At 37.3% G+C, this 20,741-nt stretch overlaps 3 protein-coding genes across 5 annotated transcripts in view; 1 reads left to right on the top strand and 2 right to left on the bottom strand.

Annotated features, from left to right (window-relative positions):
- Positions 1 to 122: 122 nt before the first annotated feature.
- LOC110049464 (tubulin polymerization-promoting protein family member 2-like) lies at positions 123 to 2,502 on the bottom strand. Its single transcript, XM_020755256.2, has 3 exons — positions 2,189 to 2,502; positions 1,944 to 2,088; positions 123 to 703 (listed from the first exon to the last, which is right to left on the bottom strand). Exons 1-3 carry the CDS (start codon positions 2,371 to 2,373, stop codon positions 515 to 517), a joined length of 519 nt encoding a protein of 172 aa, XP_020610915.1. The 5' UTR covers positions 2,374 to 2,502; the 3' UTR covers positions 123 to 514.
- Positions 2,503 to 5,024: 2,522 nt separating this feature from the next.
- On the top strand, positions 5,025 to 18,280 carry LOC110049441 (gamma-soluble NSF attachment protein-like). Its single transcript, XM_089298083.1, has 13 exons — positions 5,025 to 5,111; positions 7,462 to 7,529; positions 10,398 to 10,482; positions 10,925 to 10,942; positions 11,311 to 11,388; positions 11,921 to 11,983; positions 12,875 to 12,941; positions 13,542 to 13,612; positions 13,839 to 13,917; positions 14,512 to 14,591; positions 15,010 to 15,139; positions 15,417 to 16,670; positions 17,228 to 18,280. The coding sequence occupies exons 1-12, from the start codon at positions 5,047 to 5,049 to the stop codon at positions 15,621 to 15,623; spliced, it is 1,011 nt and encodes a 336-aa protein (XP_089154209.1). The 5' UTR covers positions 5,025 to 5,046; the 3' UTR covers positions 15,624 to 16,670; positions 17,228 to 18,280.
- LOC110049442 (uncharacterized) overlaps positions 16,390 to 20,741 on the bottom strand; it is a 35,146-nt gene continuing 30,794 nt past the window's right edge. For all 3 annotated transcript variants that reach the window (XM_089298078.1, XM_089298079.1, XM_089298080.1), the window contains exon 13: positions 16,390 to 18,766. In XM_089298078.1, the coding sequence (XP_089154204.1) occupies positions 18,698 to 18,766 (69 nt within the window). In that variant the 3' untranslated portion in view covers positions 16,390 to 18,697. The remainder of the gene's footprint in view (positions 18,767 to 20,741) is intronic.

Here is a 20,741-nt window from a genome sequence, read left to right as displayed (position 1 = left end):
TCAGTCTGAAAAGGTTTTTTAGGTCAAGCTCTTGTTTTCAGTATCTGCTTGTTATGAATCAAATTTATTCGAGAGTAAATTAATTTAATTCAAAACCTTTAAAAAAGGAAACTCCGCTACAATTTAAGTTCTGTTTACTTTATTCATTTCATGTAGAAATTACATTTACAATGACTTCAAACATCAAAAGCATCTAACTAAATCAGTTACAAACTGCTGAACAACTTACAATTGTTTACAATATTAACTCTCTCATATTAGTACATGTAGTTTAAGTGACTTAAACCAATGCAGGACAACAATCACTCAATCACAGTTTGAGTCACTTCACCAGAAAACATTAAAACAGCATGGCCATTACTCACATGTTCAACATACATTTTAAGCTACATTTTATATCTCATGTGCATAAAAGTTTGCTTTACTCCATTGAAAATTAGTCACCGTTCACCATACAAAGAAATCAAGCAGATAATGCAGTTAGTATGTATGAACCTGTTTCAAAGTCCTTTGACTAATGAGTCTTATCATAAGTATCCTTTCCCTTGTAGCCCCCAACATAACCTTCTGCAGCCTTGTCATCAAAGTCTTTACGACCCTCCAGACCCTTGCCTTTACCACTCTCATCAAAGCGTTCCTTATGAGATCCAGTGTATTTTGAGGTATCCGTCATTCTATCTACGCCACCTGTCTTGCTTATTTTCTATGAACAAAACAAACAAGATAGCAATAATATTGTAAGTCACAACTGACAAGCAATACTAGTCCAAAGTTTGCTATCATGACAAACACAACAGGACTGTTTGATACCTTGTTATAAGGTAGATTAAATAAATGTCACTTGGTTAGATATTTCATATTTTTAATAGTTATATCTTTGTGTACCTGCAGTGTGTCATTAAATATTTTAGTACTTCTGATCCCTTAGATATTTGGAACTGGCTTTTTATTCATTTTTAGTTTTTTAAGAAGGATTTGGGATCTTGTTTTATATTATTTATAGTTACTTCAATCCTCTGTTGTGCAAAATTAACATTTGTTTTGTCTTAGGTGTTTACTGTAGATTGGCTTGTGTTGAGTTAACAAATCTTGGTTCAGCAAGGAAGGTGATATAGAAAAAAGTCACATACATGTATATGTACATGTATAATCTTAGCTGGTCATCACCAGTAAATCACAAGGCCTACTCTCTCAGGACTTTGCAGAAACAACATCACCTGGCAAGCCATATGGGGGAAAATTAAAAGAAAACAAAATACAGTTCTTTTTAAAAAAATCAACAAAACAATCCCTTCTGAGGAACCTTAACCTGGAAGTGGGAATTTTCATTTAAAAAAAAAAAGAAACGATAAAGATACATCAGAAATTTGAAAAGAACCCCTAAAAGCTACCAGAAAATAGAATTCCAGAATCCATGTTTGGAGTTGAGGGGAAGGTGTGACTGTCATAATCTATTTACCCCTGTCAGGTGATAAACCAATGTCAGCCTGCGAGTTGGGTCTTGTGCCCGCAGTGTTTCGTATTCAAGAGCTGGTTTCTGGTTATTCGCTCTGGCGCGAGAGCGGAATATTTTTTTTATTTCACTTCTAGAACCAGCTATAGACAAATATTTTAAAAATTAAGTCACTCAACCCTACAGTTTCCATGAACGACTGGAAACTGAAACAATGAATGATTGAGAATGATCTAATCAGGGCAAAGCCTCGCTATCGTTGCATTGCACTAAATTATAAATCCAAAACAATATATAAAACTTTACTCAAATATGGAAAAATTATAAGGCAAAATATTATTTGATGATATGTAACGACTGTAAGACACAGGTAAGTAACGTAATCTCACCCTGCATGCGTGCATTAGCGCACTCACGTCGTGTCGGTGTTACCAACATATGCTAAATAATACCGACCGTGACTGGATTACAGAGAAACTAAACGACTTACTGTAGCTCCACTTGTACCGGGGCCTTTTCCAGCACAGATTTGGTCGATCAACTTTTGCAGATCGTCTTTGTTTCCATATTTTTTCTCTGCACACAAGGTTAACGCCTTCTTGAATTGGCTGAAGTTAATTTTTCGATCGGTTTTGCTGCAAAGCAAGTATCAAACAAACATGTCTATAAAGCGAAATATCTCATGACAGTGTATTGGAGCAAGAGATTTTAGGGATTTGAAAGTCTTGAGCTCACCTCTTAACTTCTGGTCTGTTGAAGATTATATCCGTGTCAGTCTGAGTGAATTTTTTGTCGTACAACTTGAGATCGCGAAAAAATTTAGCAAACTTCGCGTTGTCCATCGTGGCCTGTGCGTCCTTGCTTCCTGCGCCAAAGGCACAGAACGACTTAAACACTGTTTCAAGCTCAGCATCAGACATTTTGAGTTTCAGGTAATATCACAGAAATAAGAAGCGATTTCTCCGTGGAAGTGCTGCAGGATTATGTGCAAAAGGCAGCTGACGCGCGTCCTTGCCAATTAATTCCACGACAAAGGAAACGAACAGACATTGGTCGATACTTTGTGTGTCACGAAAATTACAACGGTACCATAGTTACTGGTTCAAACAATCTAAGCTCTTCAGCGACAGGAAATGTTTGGTATAATTCAAGTGCTAAATAGAGAGTGAATACTATTATTTCACTTAACGATTATTTCATTTTTGACAACGTCTCAGACCTCCTTGCTTAGAGAACAAGTTAGAAGGTTTTATGAACCAGATAATTTGCATTTGTTTAAAACAGCAAGATCTGAATGCTCATTAATTTATAAAGTTGCTCTTTGCTGTCTATAATTAATGAAGCGATGCCATTTGCAAACGCCCCTTGGGTGTACCACTAAAACTGTTGGAAATGGGTCTATAGAGATAGAACATTCTATAGAAAAATGATCGGAACGACCTCCGGTTTCAATGCAACGCCCTCGGTGTTTACAGATGTTAAGCAAACAATTTATGTAAAGTTAATCAGCCGTTAAAAAAAGCGTTCCCAGAAAGACCTGAAAGAACCTGTAAAGTGAAAAGAATTTTTCCTGAGTCATCATCATGATCCATCATTATCATTTGGTTTGCCACAGGCCCGTCCATACTAGTGCGTTTTCGTTTGAAAACGCCCACTTTTTGGTGCGTTTTCGCTTACCGTCCACACTACATCGAAAACGCTGTCCAAACGGAGCCCTATCGGGTTGTATGGAAAATGTGGAGTGCGGAGTAAGGAAAATGAGGAGCCGATGGAAAATAGGGAGTGTGGAAAATGCCGATTTTTTAATTCTTTTAACGGTAAGTTTGAATGTCACGATTTGCAGAGAATGTAGAAAAAAAAAAACATGTACATGTGAATTATAAAAACTCCGCATTTTCCCCACTTCTCATTTTTCATAGTCCTCATTTTCCACACTCCACAATTTCCACACTCGTTTTCCATACAACCTAATTTGTTTTCTGAAAGTGCAACTTAACCTGTGAATTAATTTGTTTCTTTATTTGCATTTGCCAGTCTATATCTTTTTTTATCTTACAATTTTTCAGTGCTGAAAAGGTTTCAAGGTTTTCGTTTGAACTTCATCAATCCAAATGCGAGAACGTTAGGAGGCGGAGTTGCCAACCGGCACGTTGTTGAATGGTTCAAGGTTTATTTTTGGAAAGCCAAGCAGATTTGTTTCGAGGCAACACAGCTTTCACCCAAAAAACCGAAGGTAGATTAGATTGTTTTAAGTTCGAGTCGTGATTTGTCACATTTTTTTAGACATGGTCAGAAACTGTACTGTTCTTCATTTTTTTTCCTAAACGTGAACTGCTAACTATGAAAATCGTGAGTTGAATATACCATTTTGACTGAATGAAATGACCGCGATATGAACAGTCCACTTCAGGCTTTTATTAGTATTTATTTAATTTCTATTTTTAAGCTTATTTATGTATTTAATTATTATTTCAATTCACTATTAAATTTTATTTTACTTCTAATTTTCTTGTAAATTTTTTTTTTTAATTTTTTGATTTTTTTTTTCTTTACACTCCGCACCTTGCACTCCGCGTTTTCGGAACAGCCCTGTTACATTGACTTACATGATAATGTGTCGGAAAAGCTAGCTCAGTTTTACTTGTCACATTCAAATACACCTGTGGCCACATCGTACTGAAACGCGTAAACTCAAAAGACAAATAGTTATCGACAATACTTTTAATGACCCCCACAGGAAGAGATCAGTTTCAACGTGGTTCTGCATACGAGAGCCCCTATACGGGGTTTTAAGGACACGAGATATTTAGGTATTAACGGGATACAGGATATTTGCCCCTGGGGAGGGACTCCCTTATAAAAAGGACGGGGCTGTTTGTCGGAAATTTGAAAAGAAACCCTAAGAGGTACCAAGATTATGTTTTGTGGGCGTGGCTTGAAAATTTGTTACCCCTAAGAGGTACAAATTCTTTAGCAACACAATAACTGACCGGCTGACTTTTTTGGTTCAATACCCTTAAAGATACCGTGAAAGCTCCCGCTGTGGACTGTTTAAGCCTGAACACCCTAAGAGGTACTAAATCGGGTTTATTAACCCATAAAAACGGTACTACAAAGCACCCCTGAACTTTTTATATGAGAGTTTTCCCCCGGGGAAATTTTGATATGGGATTTTTAGATCAGGTAAAACGGGATATCGAGCAAGAAAATACATTGTTAATTTTTGCTACAGGAATGAACGGGATACTGAATATTTAAACCAACGTTTATTGGATGAGGGATACTCTGCAAAACCCTCTTCGACGCGGAATACCAAGTTCTGTCTCCACTTCGTTAGAAGATTAGAAGAGTATCCTGCCAAAATAATGAAGTTTCTACGTGTAGGTCAGCTTTTTTTAAAGTTGAACAGTGAATATATCCTTCTGACAAAGACACAAAATAAATGAAATAAAATTCATTTCTTACCGTGCGTGGGTGTTAGTATTTGCGCGTGAGCGTTAATATTTGCGCGTGAGCTAGACGCCCGCGAATGCACGTAAATTCTGAGACCGCGTTACACGCAACTAGCCTGCGGTTTTATAGCATAATTTAAAATGGCGGCCTTGCAGGAAAAAAAGTTACAAGAAGGACTGCAGCTCTTGAAAGAGGCCGAAAAATTGTGAGTATTGCTTTATTTTCTGGTCTTTTAATTCTTAAAATACTATCACTTTAAATTGTCACTCTTATATTATCGAAGTGTCCTGTGTGAGCTTCACAGCTTCAGATTGAATAAGCGCTAAGCTCATGTTTTTTGGAATCTCGGCTCTGACATAGCGAAAGCATGTATCAGCGTAAGGACGTCAAAATTTTTCATTTATGTAAGCTCATTAGAATTAGGACTACCTCAATAGCTTTTTGCTTAGTTTGCAATGTTAAAGTAAGCTCAACGTGTCTGTCAAATAAACAGGACATTATTTTGACAATTTATTGAGTCCCAGGAGGCAGAAATCTGACGTCACTTGTTGTTGTTGGGGTGGTGCAGTTGACTCTATATGGGAGGGGTAAGGATGGTTTGTCTCAAAACAGAAGTGATTACAAGACAAAGAAAGACCTTCAAAAGTTGTGTGCTTTGTTTTAGGATAATTAAAAAGTTATGCTTGCAAAGATTTAATCACATAAATTGCATATAAAAGCAATACTTGAGGCACTGTGGAAATTCAAAGTGGGTTTGTGAGGGTGAAGTTTTTCTTTTCCGTTAATCATTTCTGCCATGTATGTCCTGGAATAGTGGCATTTTATTGCCTAATATGATCCATAAGTGGGTCTTTTGAACACCATTCATGGCCCGGGATATGAAAATTTGACCAACCCAAAATTCAAAATAGGAAGTTTAAGAAACCATGACAGCAACAGCAGTGGGAACATCGCTAAACAAAAGATTTAAAGAGCAGGACAATGATTGTGCACATGCGTCACAATTCTCTGTCCATTTCTTTACAGTCCTATGCAAAACAGCGTGAACCATGACAGCTAATTTTTTAAATTTCTATGATTTTCAAATCGATCACTGTGTTCCGGATTTAGTTTTGTGATAGTTTTATCTGTAGTTCATATAGTGTGATTGTCTGGGTGAGTGTAGTTCTGAAAAGAACTGTTGCTGGTGACTGACGTTTTGACAACCTGAGCAGAAGTCATCTTCAGAGTCAAGTGAATGTTGTTTGTCAGTCGATGATGTTGTAAGTCTGGTCCGTTGAACGTGATTGGTCAGTATAGCCATGATGGTATTGGCTGAAAGACTTGTGTAAAGTTTGTCATCAGTCATTGGTGGGTTTCGATCCGTCTATTGTTAGTCAAATAGGTCGGTTTTGGTCCGTGTATTGTTAAGTCTCGTGTTAAGGTTTCTGCCAGTCTCACCAATGTAGGAAGCCTGGTAGTCGGAGCATTTGATCTTGTAAACTGCTCTCTGTCTGTCGTTAGGTTCGTCTCTGTCTTTCACGTTGGTCAGTAAGTGTCGTAACATAGTTGTAGGTTTGTGGGCTACACGAATGTTGTAGGGCTGTAGGATCCGTGAGATGGTCTCAGAAGTGCCCTTAATGTAAGGTATAGTCACTGTAGTAACAGGTGTAGGGTTCCTGTTCGTAGCATCAGCTTCAGTAGGTCGGTAAATGTTTCGTCTAATAAAGTCAGCGTTGTGGTTGCTTTTGTGAAAAACATGTTCAGGGTATCTGTTTTCGTCACATAAGCTGTCCGGTGTGTCTGACTGAACACAAACGAGCCACAAGAAATGGTGATGCCAACAATCACATTGCTGTACATCATTAACTGACAAACAACAGCATTGACTGGGACTCTGCTCAGTGCATAACCTACAGTACAAACTATTTTCAACAACTGACTCTGTAAAGCTGGTACACTAACCTAGAACAAACGCCTCTTAACAGATGTCAACAACTACCGGCGCCTTACAAACGACTTATCCATGACAGAAACGAAACCGACAAACGGACTTCTAACAGACCAACTTAACAATACACAGACCAAAACCAACCTATTTGACTAACAATAGACGGATCAAAACCCACCAATGACTGATGACAAACTTTACACGAGTCTTTCAACCAATACCATCATGGCTATACTGACCAATCACACTCAACGGACCAGACTTACAACATCATCGACTGACAAGCACCATTCACTTGACTCTGAAGATGACTTCCGCTCAGGTTGTCGAAATGTCAGTCACCAACAACAGTTCTTTTCAGAACTACACTCACCCGGACGATCACACTATACGAACTACTGATACTCCTGGGTTCAAACCATTTACTAAGTTTTATCTGTAATAAACAAAGGAAATGACTTAAGAGTACCACAAGATTTAGAGTACCACAAGATTTGTGGGTAAAATATAAATTCATTTCATAATTGACATTGCCCTCAGCGTCACTGTCATGGTTACCCTTTGAAGAGGGGGATGGATGTTGACTGGTATGTTATAAAAAGTGTATTTTGGTCTTCATACTTAGTGTGAAGACAAGCTGGTTAAAATGGAAGCCTGACTGGGACAGTGCTGCTGATAAATATATGAAAGCTGGTATGTATTGGCATTTTGTTCATGTATGTATTAATTACAGTAATGACAAGTTGCAAGGACAGACTCAAATGGGTGATTCCAGAAAATATCCATACCCTACCACGGGCGGCATGAACATTTCAACCTCCCTTGCCTTTGGAAATTCCAAAATGCTCCCCATTCCCCTTATGCCCTCTGAAAATTATTCCAAAATTATTAACCCCTCCTCCCTTTATTTCAGACCCTTTGGAATTCCAGTTCGACTGCCTAAAACTTCTAACGAATGGGAAACTTGCGCTTTTTCCCCCTCCAAGAAAATTCTGCTCACAATTTCCGGCCAAGCAAACAAGCAACTCGAGTTTGTTATAACAATTAAAACAGTGTAACATAGTTTTCCCTTCTAAGTGTTATCTATAAATTGCTTATCACCAAATAAAACTATTTGTTTTCAGTTCATTAGCTTCATATTTTTAGGAGAGTAGATCATATCAATACCAGTGGAAGACAAAAGTAAAGTTCACGATGTGCCATCACCTGCATTTTGAAAATTTTGTTCATTGAGTAACTGCTGACCACTTGTAATGCAGCCTAGAAATCTGTCAGGCATTCCATTTGGAAACAAGAGACTGGTGCAAGTTTTTTGCACCCAACAAGATCGTCAATTGACAATTTTAGATTGGAAAGAAATATTGATTTTTCTTATATTTTATTTATCTATCTACTAATTCATAAACTTTAAGGCCTCTTCTGATGTGGAGCTTGCTGCACAGCCCATCGCTAACATCGCATAACACCTGCCTGATTGATCCCGCGGCCGGTTCGTGCTTGATTTACAAACTGGAAAAGTTATCAGATCAGCGATTTCAAGTGAAGCTTTCACCATCTTCCCCCTCTGGAAATCCAGAGCTGAACCCCCCCTTCCATGCATTTGGAATTCTAAACTGTATTACCCCCCAAGCCTTCAGAATTCCAGACCAAGAAACCCCCTCTCCCTCAGAATTCCAAGATGCTGCCCATGATATGTGGTATGGATATTTTCTGGAATCACCCAATGTTCTTGGATTATAAGAGCTCAACTTTTAACTCTTTTGAAAATTTTTTCAGGAAGTTTTTCCTTTTTCTAATGACTGTTTTCTTATAAGTCTTTTACCATTATATGTGATACTTAAACAATTTAAACATGTTAATGTTGAAATTGTTTAAGTTGTTAAAACAAGAACATATACATGTGGCCAAAATGAATAACCGAGCATCTAGGAGAGATAGGACAAGAGTAGTTTTAATGACGTTCTTCCCAAAATCTAAGTAAGGATATTGAAAAGTCTCTTGGGTCAAGTTACATGCTCTTCCAGGGTAATTTACAGTCAATCAAAGATTCTAGGTTGGATTTTTGGTAATCCCAGTGACAAAATAATGGAACATTATTTTTCAGTTTGCTGTGTTAGAGCAGAAAATATTTATGTCCAAAATTTCAAAGAAAGAGAACAATCTCTCAAGTTCTAGTACAATGTAATACCCAAATTTTAGTCACTGAAAAATATGTCCATTTCATTTAATCGAAGCACAAGTTTGTAATATTTAATGTCATGCTGAAAGAAAGTGAATCTCTATTAATTTTGAAAACCGTGCTTACGGACTTTCTTAGTGATAGTTCTTAGTAAGAATTTTAAATACTTGTATAAATTCTAGTTTTTATGTTTTACTACATATATTGTAATCTTATTATTATTTTATTTAATATTTTAGTTGCGCAGGGCACCCTTTGATAACAGCATTTACTGATGGGTTTACTCTCAGCTGGTTAAATATGATTAAGATTATGATTATGATCATGATCATGATTATTGCTGTTGTTATTATTAATTCTTCTCATGGAATTCCCAAATTTTCTGTCAAGTGATTCATATTTCAGAAAAAGCAAAAGCAGGTGAGATTGAAATTGGAACAAAATTTGCTCCAGTTCCAAGATTCAGATTTGGTCAAATGGGTTTAGCTTCCCAAGGGCGAAATGTTCAAACAACTTCTCATGGGGATTTGTGCTCATCGTCTTGGATCTGTCTTTTGTATTATCATGATATAATAAATTAATAATAAACAATAATAATAATAACAGTTTTATAAGCAAGTCCAAAAATAATTACCCCTTCCATGCTAATTTAAAAGGCTAATATAAAAGGCTTACTGAGTTGATAGAGTCTTAGGACGTTCACACTAATTGTTTCTGTGCATCCTTACTGTGCATGTAAATTCACACGCCACGTCACACATGAGAGCACACGCTAAGTAATAAAATGGGCAATGATAGGGCAGATGGCCATTGCTATAGCTTTGCCTGGATTTAACGATCTTAAACGTTCAGTGGCCCTTACTTTTCTTTCCAGAAAAAGATTTTATTTCCCAATTATCTCCACATCATCCAAAATTGAACAAAAAATCAATGTGGGAGGTTAAAAAAAATTTCAAGATTTCTGTCCACAGGACATCGAATCCTGCCATCTTGCGGCTGCAAGGCGTATGAAACTATGGTCGCTAAATGCGAACTTGTTCTTTAAGGAACCTCCGCAGTTGACTAAATTCTCTTAATACATGTAAGTCCACTTAAACAATATTTTAAATAGCAGAGAACATTTCACTTTAAAGATCTAATTGCAATATTTTGGGGCTTACAGACACTGTGGCCTTATTCGCTAACGAAGCCCGATTTTTTCAGATTTAGGGTGTTCTTCCAGACATGTTCTCTCCAAAATGAAGTCGGTGACCCCATTTTTTTTACATTTCTGACACAACTAACTCATCATCTTACAGTGGTAAAAAGTTCAGAAAAAAAATGAATGTTGGAAAATTTTCACGCGAATGTCCTTAAAAGCGTCTTTGTTTGCCTTATTACAGGAACATGCTTTAAAGCTGCCAAGTCTTATGATAGGGCCAGTGATGCCTTCAAAAAAGCTGCTGATGCCCACTACAATTCACATTCGTATCCTTTACCATCTTTAACTGCTATAGGATTGTAAGTTAAACTGCACAGCCTCAACAACAATCACCCTGAGATTGTTGCAGCATATGGTTAACCTAGCTATATTTTAATGACATACATGTATAAGAACTGGAAGAGATCAATGTATTCATGTTGTAAAGATTAGTAATAAATTATTTAGAAGCGATAGCAAGGTTGGTACGAAGTTCCTGAAGCATGTTCTAATTGTTTGATATATTGTGATAATTGACTGATATATTGTGACCTCTTTAGTATTCATTCAGCTAGGATTTTCAGATTTCATCTGAAGGTAATTTGTACACTGCAAAATGGCTTCCTGATATCATGACATTTTAAGTAACAGTAAATAATTTTGTCAAGAACAAACAATTTGACATCACTATTACATCTTTGTCCTTAATGCATGTTTCTCTCAATTAAGTCTCTTCCATGCAGCAAAGTAAGTACTTCAGTAACATTGCACTTTTTTGTAAATTGTGTTTGTCTTGATCTAATAAACACCCCCAAAACTGCAGTTTATTAATATAAGCTTCTAATTACATGATGCCTAGAGTGGACTGTACCTACAGTAGCTAAGTTTATACTTCTGAGCTGAAAATGCCTGATTTCCTTTTGTTGGCTTTGAGTTAATTGAAATCCACCATCTTGAGCAATTACTGGTTCATGATTTGTTATTTGGGCACTTAAATAAAGAGAAAATTAGTGTTCTGTCTCCAGTCGTTACACAATATGGACCCAGGTTGCTTAATCTTACAAGCATTGAGATTCGCATGTATTATAAATGAATTGTTTGCATGTATTTTACAGGGCTTTGGAACAGGCTGCCTCAGTTCTGAAGGAAATGAAAAAAGTCACAGAGGCAGTTTCTTTGGTGGAAAGAGCAGTGTAAGGAATTTTAATTCCTTTGCGCTTGTTAGTATTTATAAACACAAGAAAGCCAAATACAAGTAGGAGCATTTGGGGGCAAAGTAGAGGAGGATTAAAACACATTGCATGAGTGTAAACTTGAAAAACATTGGCCCAACTTTTTCCCATTATTTTATGTCAATTTGTGTAAAAGCTGTATATTACTGTACATGTAATACTCAGAAATCATCCTTCTTTGATATGTGGCTGGGATGTTGCCAATAAAAGACTGCCCCTGAGCCAATTAAGTTTTTAAACTTAGTTAATAATCTCTTTATAACAAAAAATAAACAGTGTAGCCTCTTTTAAGGACCTTTTCATTGAACCTGGAATAAAAGAAGTTTCTTTAAATGATCCTACTTTAAAATAACGAAAATACTGTTAATTATGTGTGCAAGTTAAATACCAATAATACCCCTGTCTAGCCTGTAGTTGTTCAATCATATTCACAACCTAGAACATTAAATACCACAATCAAATGAACAGCAGCATGTCCATTCTTTTGGTGTAGTGATATGTACAGACAGAGTGGCAATCCAGACACAGGAGCCCTAGCTCTGGTTAGAGGAGCCAAGTAAGTGATACTTTAATTGTATTGTCCCACAAAATACCCATACCCCTCCCACAGAGGGTTTTTTGCTTTGAGCTCCCCTCCCCCAACCCCCCATTCCTTCCCTACCTGAACAAATTTCTCCGGGAATTATCCCTTAAAACATTTCAGCTAAAGAGACCCTCCTCTCCCTAGGAAATATTTCCAATAACCCTTCTTTGGGTTGGTGTGGATAGTTTCCACCTGATTGTATTCACACACAGTTTACCCCATGTGGGGAACACAAAAGTCATGTCCCTCAATTGTGTTTAAACTTCCAAAAAATTAATTCAAGAATTCTTTTGCTGAACACAAAAATTAAGTTACACATGTTATGTCACCGGTCATGTTGTGGCCCCAGGCTTGCATACCCCTGCAAACACTTTGATACCATTAATTTCTTTTTGCAGTTGGGTATACATAACAAAAGATTAATAAAAAATTACTCAGAATAGCTGTAAACATTAAGCTAATCAGAATGAATAAAATAACACAAACTATACATAGGCTGGCAGTAAAGAAATGATAAAAAGGAAACAGAAAAGCAATTAAAGATTATGCATGTACAACAAACATATCCATAGACAAAAATAATTTGTATCATGTGATGCTGATTATGAGGGGATACAAGAGGGGGCATACATGCAGATGAATCTGTAGATGAATCTGTAGATGGTATGATCAGACTATTTTGTTGTAAAATCATTAAATTGACTTAACTGAAAAAAAAAATTTTTCTGAAGGTGGGAGATTTGTTAATTCTGCCAATCAGTCACAAATGTTCACAGCTTCCAGATGCTATGCTGCTGAAATTATGTTTATGAAATTATGAAATTATATGCACATGGTAATTTCTTGTATTGTTGTTGCTTTAAGGATGTGTGATACTACTGATCCATCAAGAGCTGCTGAGCTATACATCACAGCCAGTGAAATGAATGTTGTACGTAGTCACTGCCTTTTGCTTAAAACAAACTTGCCAACAATATAAGTTTTACTGAGAAAAGGTCAAATGTAATGTTCATGAATCATGTCATGAGCATGGGTGGAACAAAGAAAATATCCAATTCCTAAAGGGATTGAAACCCATGACCTTTCAAACACTGAGTGAGAGCTCCTCCCACTTAAAGCCACAGAGTTGATCCCCTCGTAGTGAGCATGGGCCATTTTTTTGGCTCATAATGTCATGTGTCCTGTATACTGTTAAGATTAATGATGTCGAGAGCATACTATGTGGTGCTACATGAAGAAAGATGGAAGATTTTAAGCTCAACAGTACTCTGTGAAAGGTGTAAAGCTCATCATGTCACAAGTGTGAGACTAGCAAAAAAATTGATTCCAAAGTTTATCATTGACAACTAGACCTCTCCAGTCAACCTGATTATCACATTCTGAGAACTTGGTTAACATTTCAGGATAACTTGATTTGTATTGCTTATTGAAAAAGTAAAGAACCATCTCATCTGAGCTGTGAATTTAATTTTACCTGATCACAACACATGTATGTCACAGACGTAATGGAAGTTGTTTAATTAAATTATAGTCAGAGGACAAGATTCGAGAGGCCATTGAACCTTTGTCAAAAGCTGCTAACCTCCTTTTAAAGTTAAAAAGGTAACTAAAAATTGTTACTTATTCAATCATTTTTTATGAGAATCTGATGGGAAATGACACAAATGACCACCACAATTGACCACGTGTATTAGTATCAGACGTATTTATCTGGACTTACCTTGTTTTGGGGATATTCTCTTACTGTTATCTTGTAGATCTTTTCATACTCGTTATTTGTGATCGTTCTGAATGATGTTGTGAACTAGATTTTTCTGTTATTCTGTAGATTTCAGGAAGCTCTCAATATTATGCGACAACAAATGAAACTTTATGAGCAGGTTGACAACTTCCAAATGATGTCAAAGGTACACCTTATTAAGTCCATGCTAGTTCGTTTTTTTTTTTTTCTTTCCCCCACCTCCTAATTCCATGTCTGGTAGCACTAAACCTTCCTCATAAGTCCTCCATGACTGTTCATCAACTTTAATTTCTACAGTGAACTCAGGAACGCAGTCATTCTTCCATTTTAGTAGCTGTATTGTTTTTGTGGGTTGGTGGGGCAAAGTTTGAGATTAAAAACAGGTCTGGTTAAAAACCTCGCAAGCTTGCTTAGTCATCTGATCAACGGATTAATTTTAATGGAAATCTGTTCCAATGTTTTGACCAGGACCATCCACTGTCTATATTTTTGCTATCTCAATCTACTTGAAGGTAGCTACGGCCTTACCCACCCCACCCCACCCCCTGCCTAAATTAACAACATGTTTGTGTTAAATGCTTATGTTCAGTTAACTGTGAAAAGCTCTGTTTTTTTTCTTTTAATTGATGAATAAAACTGATGGTACTGTTCCCCTAAAATCAAACTTGAATAGAGACTGTATTATAGTTCTTATCAACACAGTTACTTTTGAATTCCTTAGTTTTACAGCGCTCATGTAGTTGTATTATAATGTTTTCAGGTTGTTCTCGGCATGGTTGTTGTTCATCTTCATGAGAGTGACTATGTAGCTGCTGATAACTGTTACAAGGAATCTTTTGAGTACGTTCTATGAGGTTGTTTGTTATTATTATTATTATTATTATTATTATTATTTGTTTTAAGTTAAATTTTTCAACTCAAATAATTGCACGAATGAAGAGAAATGTTCAGAAGAACCCTGCAAGATTCAAGTGAGGGTTGTAGTGGACGAGCATCAAAATTATGCTAACACTGAAAACACTAGTCAGACCAGTTTAGTTTGTACATCACGGAAAAGTATGCTTTTTTTATCTCTATAGTGGCTCAATTAAGTCTTTGAGAATGTTAGGGTCGTGGTTAAGGACTAGTTCAGTCTCAGTAAGTTCTACTGTAGATCAAGGTAGACAAGTTCTTGTATCTTGTCTTTTTTTGTAGAACTTGCATTCTGAACTAAACTTTGTATGAAATGAAAGTGATGTTAGTGTTTCTCTTGTATCAGAATTCCTGGGTTTAGTAGTTCAGATGAAGCAATAGCAGCAGAAAAAGTTCTGGACTGTTTTGATCAGGGCGATGCCGAGGGAATGAAAACCTGCACATCCCAAGCACTTTTCACGTACTTAGACAATGAGGTTAGTGAGCGCGCATTATAATACAGTCAAACCCCAACTAACAGACCCCTCATGATCTCAGCCTCCATACGCCCAACTCTCTCCTAAATGGAAACTTTTTCCTCACGCTTCCCCATGAATCTGAAACACCGATTCTTCATAAATGTCTATTTCTTATTGACTCCATTGTCAGCGTTTGGCACAATTTACCCTACGTCTAAAAAAAACGGAACACAGAGCGTTTGTTTGAGGTATGTTGGCAGGCTTTACATTTATTCTGAGGTGATTTTCACTTTAGATTGCCAAGTTATCTCGTAGTCTGCGTGTCCCTGGGAGTGTGGGAGGCAGAGGATCGACGGAGAGAAAGCCTATCCAGAACATCAATGACTTTGGTAAGACTGACACACAGCTGAGTGCTTATCCGGTATCGACTATCAAAGATGAAACAGAACAACAGAATCAAGAGGTCCTCGAAGACGAGTTGGAAGAAGGCGGACTCTGTTAGCCCTGTTATAATCCATGTACTTTTGCTTTTAGAAGCAACTACGTTTTGGCCAAGTGACATGAGTTAGCATCATGATAGCAAGCTAAAGGACTGATGTTAGAACTGGCCTTTTCTGATTGAACGCCAAGATTCGAAAATTCTTCAGAGAAATCTCCGAGGGCTAGAGTCGCTGGAAACTGTCACTCGAGTGTCTTCAGATACATATCTAGTTTTTACCCATACGACGCTGTTCCTCTCAATAAGATTATCAAATGCTTCGCGTGTATCATTTAATTACATTTGGGGGAAAGACATTATATTTTTTTGTGGTACCTCAGAGAAGCGGAAAACGACATCAAAGAAATTGCAATAAAGTGAATATCATAGTTTAGGAGAAGCAGTAGTAAAAAACCTTTGTGATGTAATAGTACCAGGGAATTTAGATGTCACAACGCCTGGAGTTACTCAGTATTCCACGTCAACAATGAACGCAAAACAAACTCGTGCGACTGAACTGGCTGAAATGCTTGTTCACGAAACTTTTAGTGTACAAATATCTTGCACAAAAACAGTCGATCCAGTGGTGCGAACAAGCCACCTCGTCATTAAATAAACTTGCCCGTTAACTGAGTGTAGTAAGTATAGTATATTAACCACTACCACAAGCGGTGATATTTAAAAAATCTATTTCAGAAGCGAGTCGCAGACTTAAACCCATAAAAATGCTCTGGCTTTAAATAACCGAGAAAAAACAACCCAATACCGAAAAAGCAAACCAATCAAACAATTAAACAAACAAACTTTATTTAAAGAAAAGCACAATTTTTTCCAAAGCTTTCTATTTTCTCTATAATTCTGTCCAATTGACCTATCAAGTCTCTAACAGCTTCTAATGAGCAAAATTTGGGCCGATAAATGTGGTTAACCAGGGTGACACGTGGTAGATATAAGACTAGTATCAAAATATTTACTTCTAAAATTTATGAAAACCTAATTACAAAAGTATTAAAAATTTAATTAAGAATTATTAAAAACCTAATAAATAGGCAAAAAATATACAAGACTAAGGCCCGGTTCATACGTCGCATTTCTGCCGTGTCGAATTCAATTCAATTAAGTGCGGCAGAAATGCAACTGTCGATTCATACGTCGCACTTGTGTCGAATTTAATTCAGAATTAATACTGTCGGGTATCTCGGTCAGCGGAAAATGTTTTAAACGTAGAGTATCCAATATGGCGGACGAAAATACTGAGCGACGAAGGACTTTAATTTTGCGAAAAATTGTCCGCCAATGGAACGGGAACGAGAAGGCTGACAACGGAGCAGTATGTGTTGCAACATGTTCAGGTTGCATTGGGTCGAGAATGGCCAAGTTTCTACTTTTTCTTTGGCGGGAAAACATTTACGCATGCTCAATACATTAACATAATGTATGTATTAGATTCGACACGACAGAAATTCGACGTCTGAATCGGTGTCACATTTCTGTCGGATAATGCGACAAGCCCAGTCGAACGTGCGGCAGAAATGCGGCAGCCGATTCAGACGTCGAATTTGTGTCGAATTTAATTCGTTGAATTGAATTCGACAAGGCAGAAATGCGACGTATGAACCGGGCCTAAGCTAAACTAAAACTTAAGGTAACATCTTACTACTTAACTTCGTTGATCTAAAAATAATTATCAAGGAAAAGAGTAAAAATCCTATCTCTATGATGACTTAATTTAAAATGTTTATTCAATACTTTGTTAAGAATTATCACAGATTCAGAGGTGCGTATCTCCCTCTTTTACTCTACTACACCTACTCGTTAATACAGTGACATTAGGGAGCTTAAGAAGCTACGACGGCGACGCCGAGGACAACAAATGAATTTAAATTTTACCTACGAATCTCGCGGCACACTGAAGTCACTTATTTTGTTTATCACTGTCAAAACAAAACTGAATCTGCGACACGGCGATAAATTTGAAACAGCAATTTTAAAAATTAGCCGTCGTGGTTCATGTTCTTCAGACAACGCAGAATTTGGTCATTTCACATTGTTGTTTTACAGAGGACGGCAAAGAAATGTACCAAGAATTACAACGCACGTGCACAGCCATTATTCTACTCATTAAACCTTTTGTTTAGCGACGTTCCCGTTACCGTTGCCGTCGTGGTTTTCTTAAACTCCCTATTAGCTCTTCGAGTGTTTCTACTGTGTTAGCTATTGTTCAGCTGTGTAATCAGGGCAAGCACCCATAATCCCCATCTAAGCTACACTGTAAGAAGCATCTTATGTCAGACTCGATGTAACATGGCACCCATACTCCTATTTCCAAAATAGACCCAGGCGTTGGTGGGCGTCAAGGATGATACGAGCACAGCGTTTTTGCAACCTGAATACCTAAGTTATATTATCATGGCTGCAGCAGATTGTCCATATTACGCCAACACAAAGAATGTGTATTATCACGTCATTTTATGTAGCCCAATGATACGCCTTTTATTTAGAAAGCTTTATGTTCCTTTTAATCAACATCTAAGGCATTTTAATTTCTACTGGTAACACGAACCGTCACTTAAAGTTAACGCGAAATTATTCGACTAATTGTACATGTAATAGTTGGAAAAATTGTTGTACTATGTATTGGAGGAACCTGTTTTTACCAAATATAAAGCTCATAAAACGTTCTCGCGTTCTCACGTTCTCACGTTCTATGCTATGTAGGAAAGGCGGGTGACATTTCTTTATGTTAGGAACAGCCACCTCGTTAATTAGGCCCACACAAACTTTCCAATTCTATTTAAGTCACTACTGTGTTCACACTAAATAAAAGTTTAGCGGAGTACGAAAAACGGCAAATTTAAAGGCAAGTTTGACTACTTAAAGAAACTAGAGCCACAGATGTGTCGGATTGCAAACTACGGCAATGTCAAACGTACCATTTCCAAACACAATAAAATGAAATTCCTACTTGTGCAAGCAAAGTTAGATAACACAGCAATTGGCTAGATAAGACCTAGGCGTTGCTAAGCAAAGGATAACTAATTTACTAACTATAAAGAAGCAATCAAAAACAGGAGTATTCTGGTAAGAAATCTCCGTTGTCACATTTTACTTTCGCAGATAGTGGGGGGTGTGTTGTCTCCTCCTGTATCTGATTGAAGAACATTATCCTATGGAACAAAGCAAAATGTTAAAGAACGGATACCTGACTAGGTTTTTTTTCTATTAGTGAACTTTTTTTATCATAACTACGTTAACCCGCGTTTACTTTTTTGACCCCACATAAGGTCGCTCTGCTAACAACTGTTTCCCGCTCCTAAGATGAGGAACTCTTCCCCGACACCATCACGTGTCATTGATCACTGTCATCACCTGTCATTGAACATTCACATTAAGGTCATTCCTCACATTTGCATTACGCATCTTTACTGCGCATAATTTATGGCGTCATTAGCGCGCGCTCGTGCACGCGCATATTGAAAACATGGCGGATTTGCCTTGATATTGAGCTCTGTCAGTTGAAAAATGGCTCTAGCTCACAAACGAGCACGGGCAACCCAATTTTTTTTCCAGTCATTGTAATCAACTAATCAAAAGCTTTGCGTAAGAAAAGACTGATCTAATTTCTATTGCTGAAAATTGAATAAATAAGAAAAATAGCAGACACACTGTGGTCTTTTCTATTTTGCAGTCGGTAACCACGTCAAGAAATTTGGTTCAAATTTTTAATCAAGGATTTAGCTTTCTGCCTGAATCAAACTTAAAATGTTTATTTGTGTTCGACACAATGCATTGACTGTAGTTTAATGCGCGTTCTTATGAGTCTGGGTTCACAAAGATTTTACAATTACTGGGAATGCGTTCTTATAATAAGCATCAAATAATGCCAAAATGGGGCATTTTCAATGCGTCACTGCTCCTTAATGAGCATGGGCACCCTCCTTTTTTATTTCAAAATTGAGGTTATAATATGACAAATATTCAGTGGACAAAGTTTGAACAAAACTCTATTGTCACTTTTATTTCAGAGGAATTACCTTAAGTACCATGACATAACGTGTCATTGATTATTGATCACCAACCTCGTTCCCATGCTCTCTCTCCTCTGCTTTCCCTGTCGTTGGAAGAAAGACCCTGGTTGCAACTGGTCACGTGACCACCTATACAAATTTTTTTCACCGGGGTAGAGCCAACGAATAATCTCTGTCGATCTCAACTGAAGCGAAAGAAGGCGATCGTTGGTCATCGCCATATTAATTCACACACGGGCAAATACACCTTTGAAATTCTCCAGTCCTATTCTAAGCTTCACACAGGTTAAACGAAATATACTTATATATATCCAGCGTATTGAAGTATCACTCTGATTTCAATTCCAGCCGGTCGATTTACTTAGAAGTAAACTGTTTAGCTGTTTCATGTTGCCTGAAGCCCTGAATTAACCTCACGGCACATTCGCTATATAAAACGCTGTTTTATTTAACATTTTGCAAAATATAATTCTTAACTATGCCAAGGAAATTAAACATAAACTTACAAAAACCTGACACAGATGAAATAGATTAAGTGCGAGCTTATGTCAACAAAACTGAAAATCATTTTGAATCGTTATAAATCAAAAGCAAGTCAATACTCGGCTAATCGGCCGTGTGACAGAAATGCCTTTTAACATCTAAAATACCGCACAAAGAAGAAAATAAATTACCTCCGAATGCCAAGGTTCAAGAGACTGATACACTTGTTTCACTTCGATTCGGTACGTGACGTTTTACATGTGCCAACCGTCGAAAAGTTTGTGCTTTATTCGGTTGCCAAATTTCTTTGTGAACGAAAGTCTTCTATATTTTGGAGACGGCAGAAATAATGTAGCATTCTTCATCGGAAAAATTCGACTTTGAACCCCGATAAAGCGGGTAGTTTTTAGCTACTGCTCGAGAATTTGAATCCCACAAAGCTTGTCACAGCAACAATCAAAACATTCTGCCACCCCTCCCGCCCAACAGATTTTTTACCACCCAGATTTTGGGTGGTCACGTGACCAGCCGCAACCGGGGTCTTTCTATCAGTGACAAGGGAGGCAAAGGAGAGAGAGCATGGGAACGAGGTTGATTGATCACGTGCCATTCCCATAGTGTGGACAAACCA

This window comes from Orbicella faveolata, unplaced genomic scaffold, assembly GCF_042242905.1.
Source record: "Orbicella faveolata isolate gen_17 unplaced genomic scaffold, um_ofav_v1 contig_3, whole genome shotgun sequence".
Classification (NCBI taxonomy): Eukaryota; Metazoa; Cnidaria; class Anthozoa; order Scleractinia; family Merulinidae; genus Orbicella; species Orbicella faveolata.
The sequence above is the reverse complement of the archived record's forward strand: the minus strand, read 5'-3'. Positions and strand labels throughout refer to the sequence as shown.

Excerpts from the sequence above, each read along its gene's own strand:
- LOC110049464 (XM_020755256.2), bottom strand. The coding sequence starts at position 2,373 with ATGTCTGATGCTGAGCTTGAAACAGTGTTTAAGTCGTTCTGTGCCTTT. Across the intron at positions 2,089-2,188 it reads AACAGACCAGAAGTTAAGAG|CAAAACCGATCGAAAAATTA; the intron begins GTGAGCTCAAGA and ends CTTGCTTTGCAG. Across the intron at positions 704-1,943 it reads CCGGTACAAGTGGAGCTACA|AAAATAAGCAAGACAGGTGG; the intron begins GTAAGTCGTTTA and ends TTTTGTTCATAG.
- LOC110049441 (XM_089298083.1), top strand. The coding sequence starts at position 5,047 with ATGGCGGCCTTGCAGGAAAAAAAGTTACAAGAAGGACTGCAGCTCTTG. Across the intron at positions 7,530-10,397 it reads TGATAAATATATGAAAGCTG|GAACATGCTTTAAAGCTGCC; the intron begins GTATGTATTGGC and ends GCCTTATTACAG. Across the intron at positions 13,918-14,511 it reads ACTTCCAAATGATGTCAAAG|GTTGTTCTCGGCATGGTTGT; the intron begins GTACACCTTATT and ends TAATGTTTTCAG.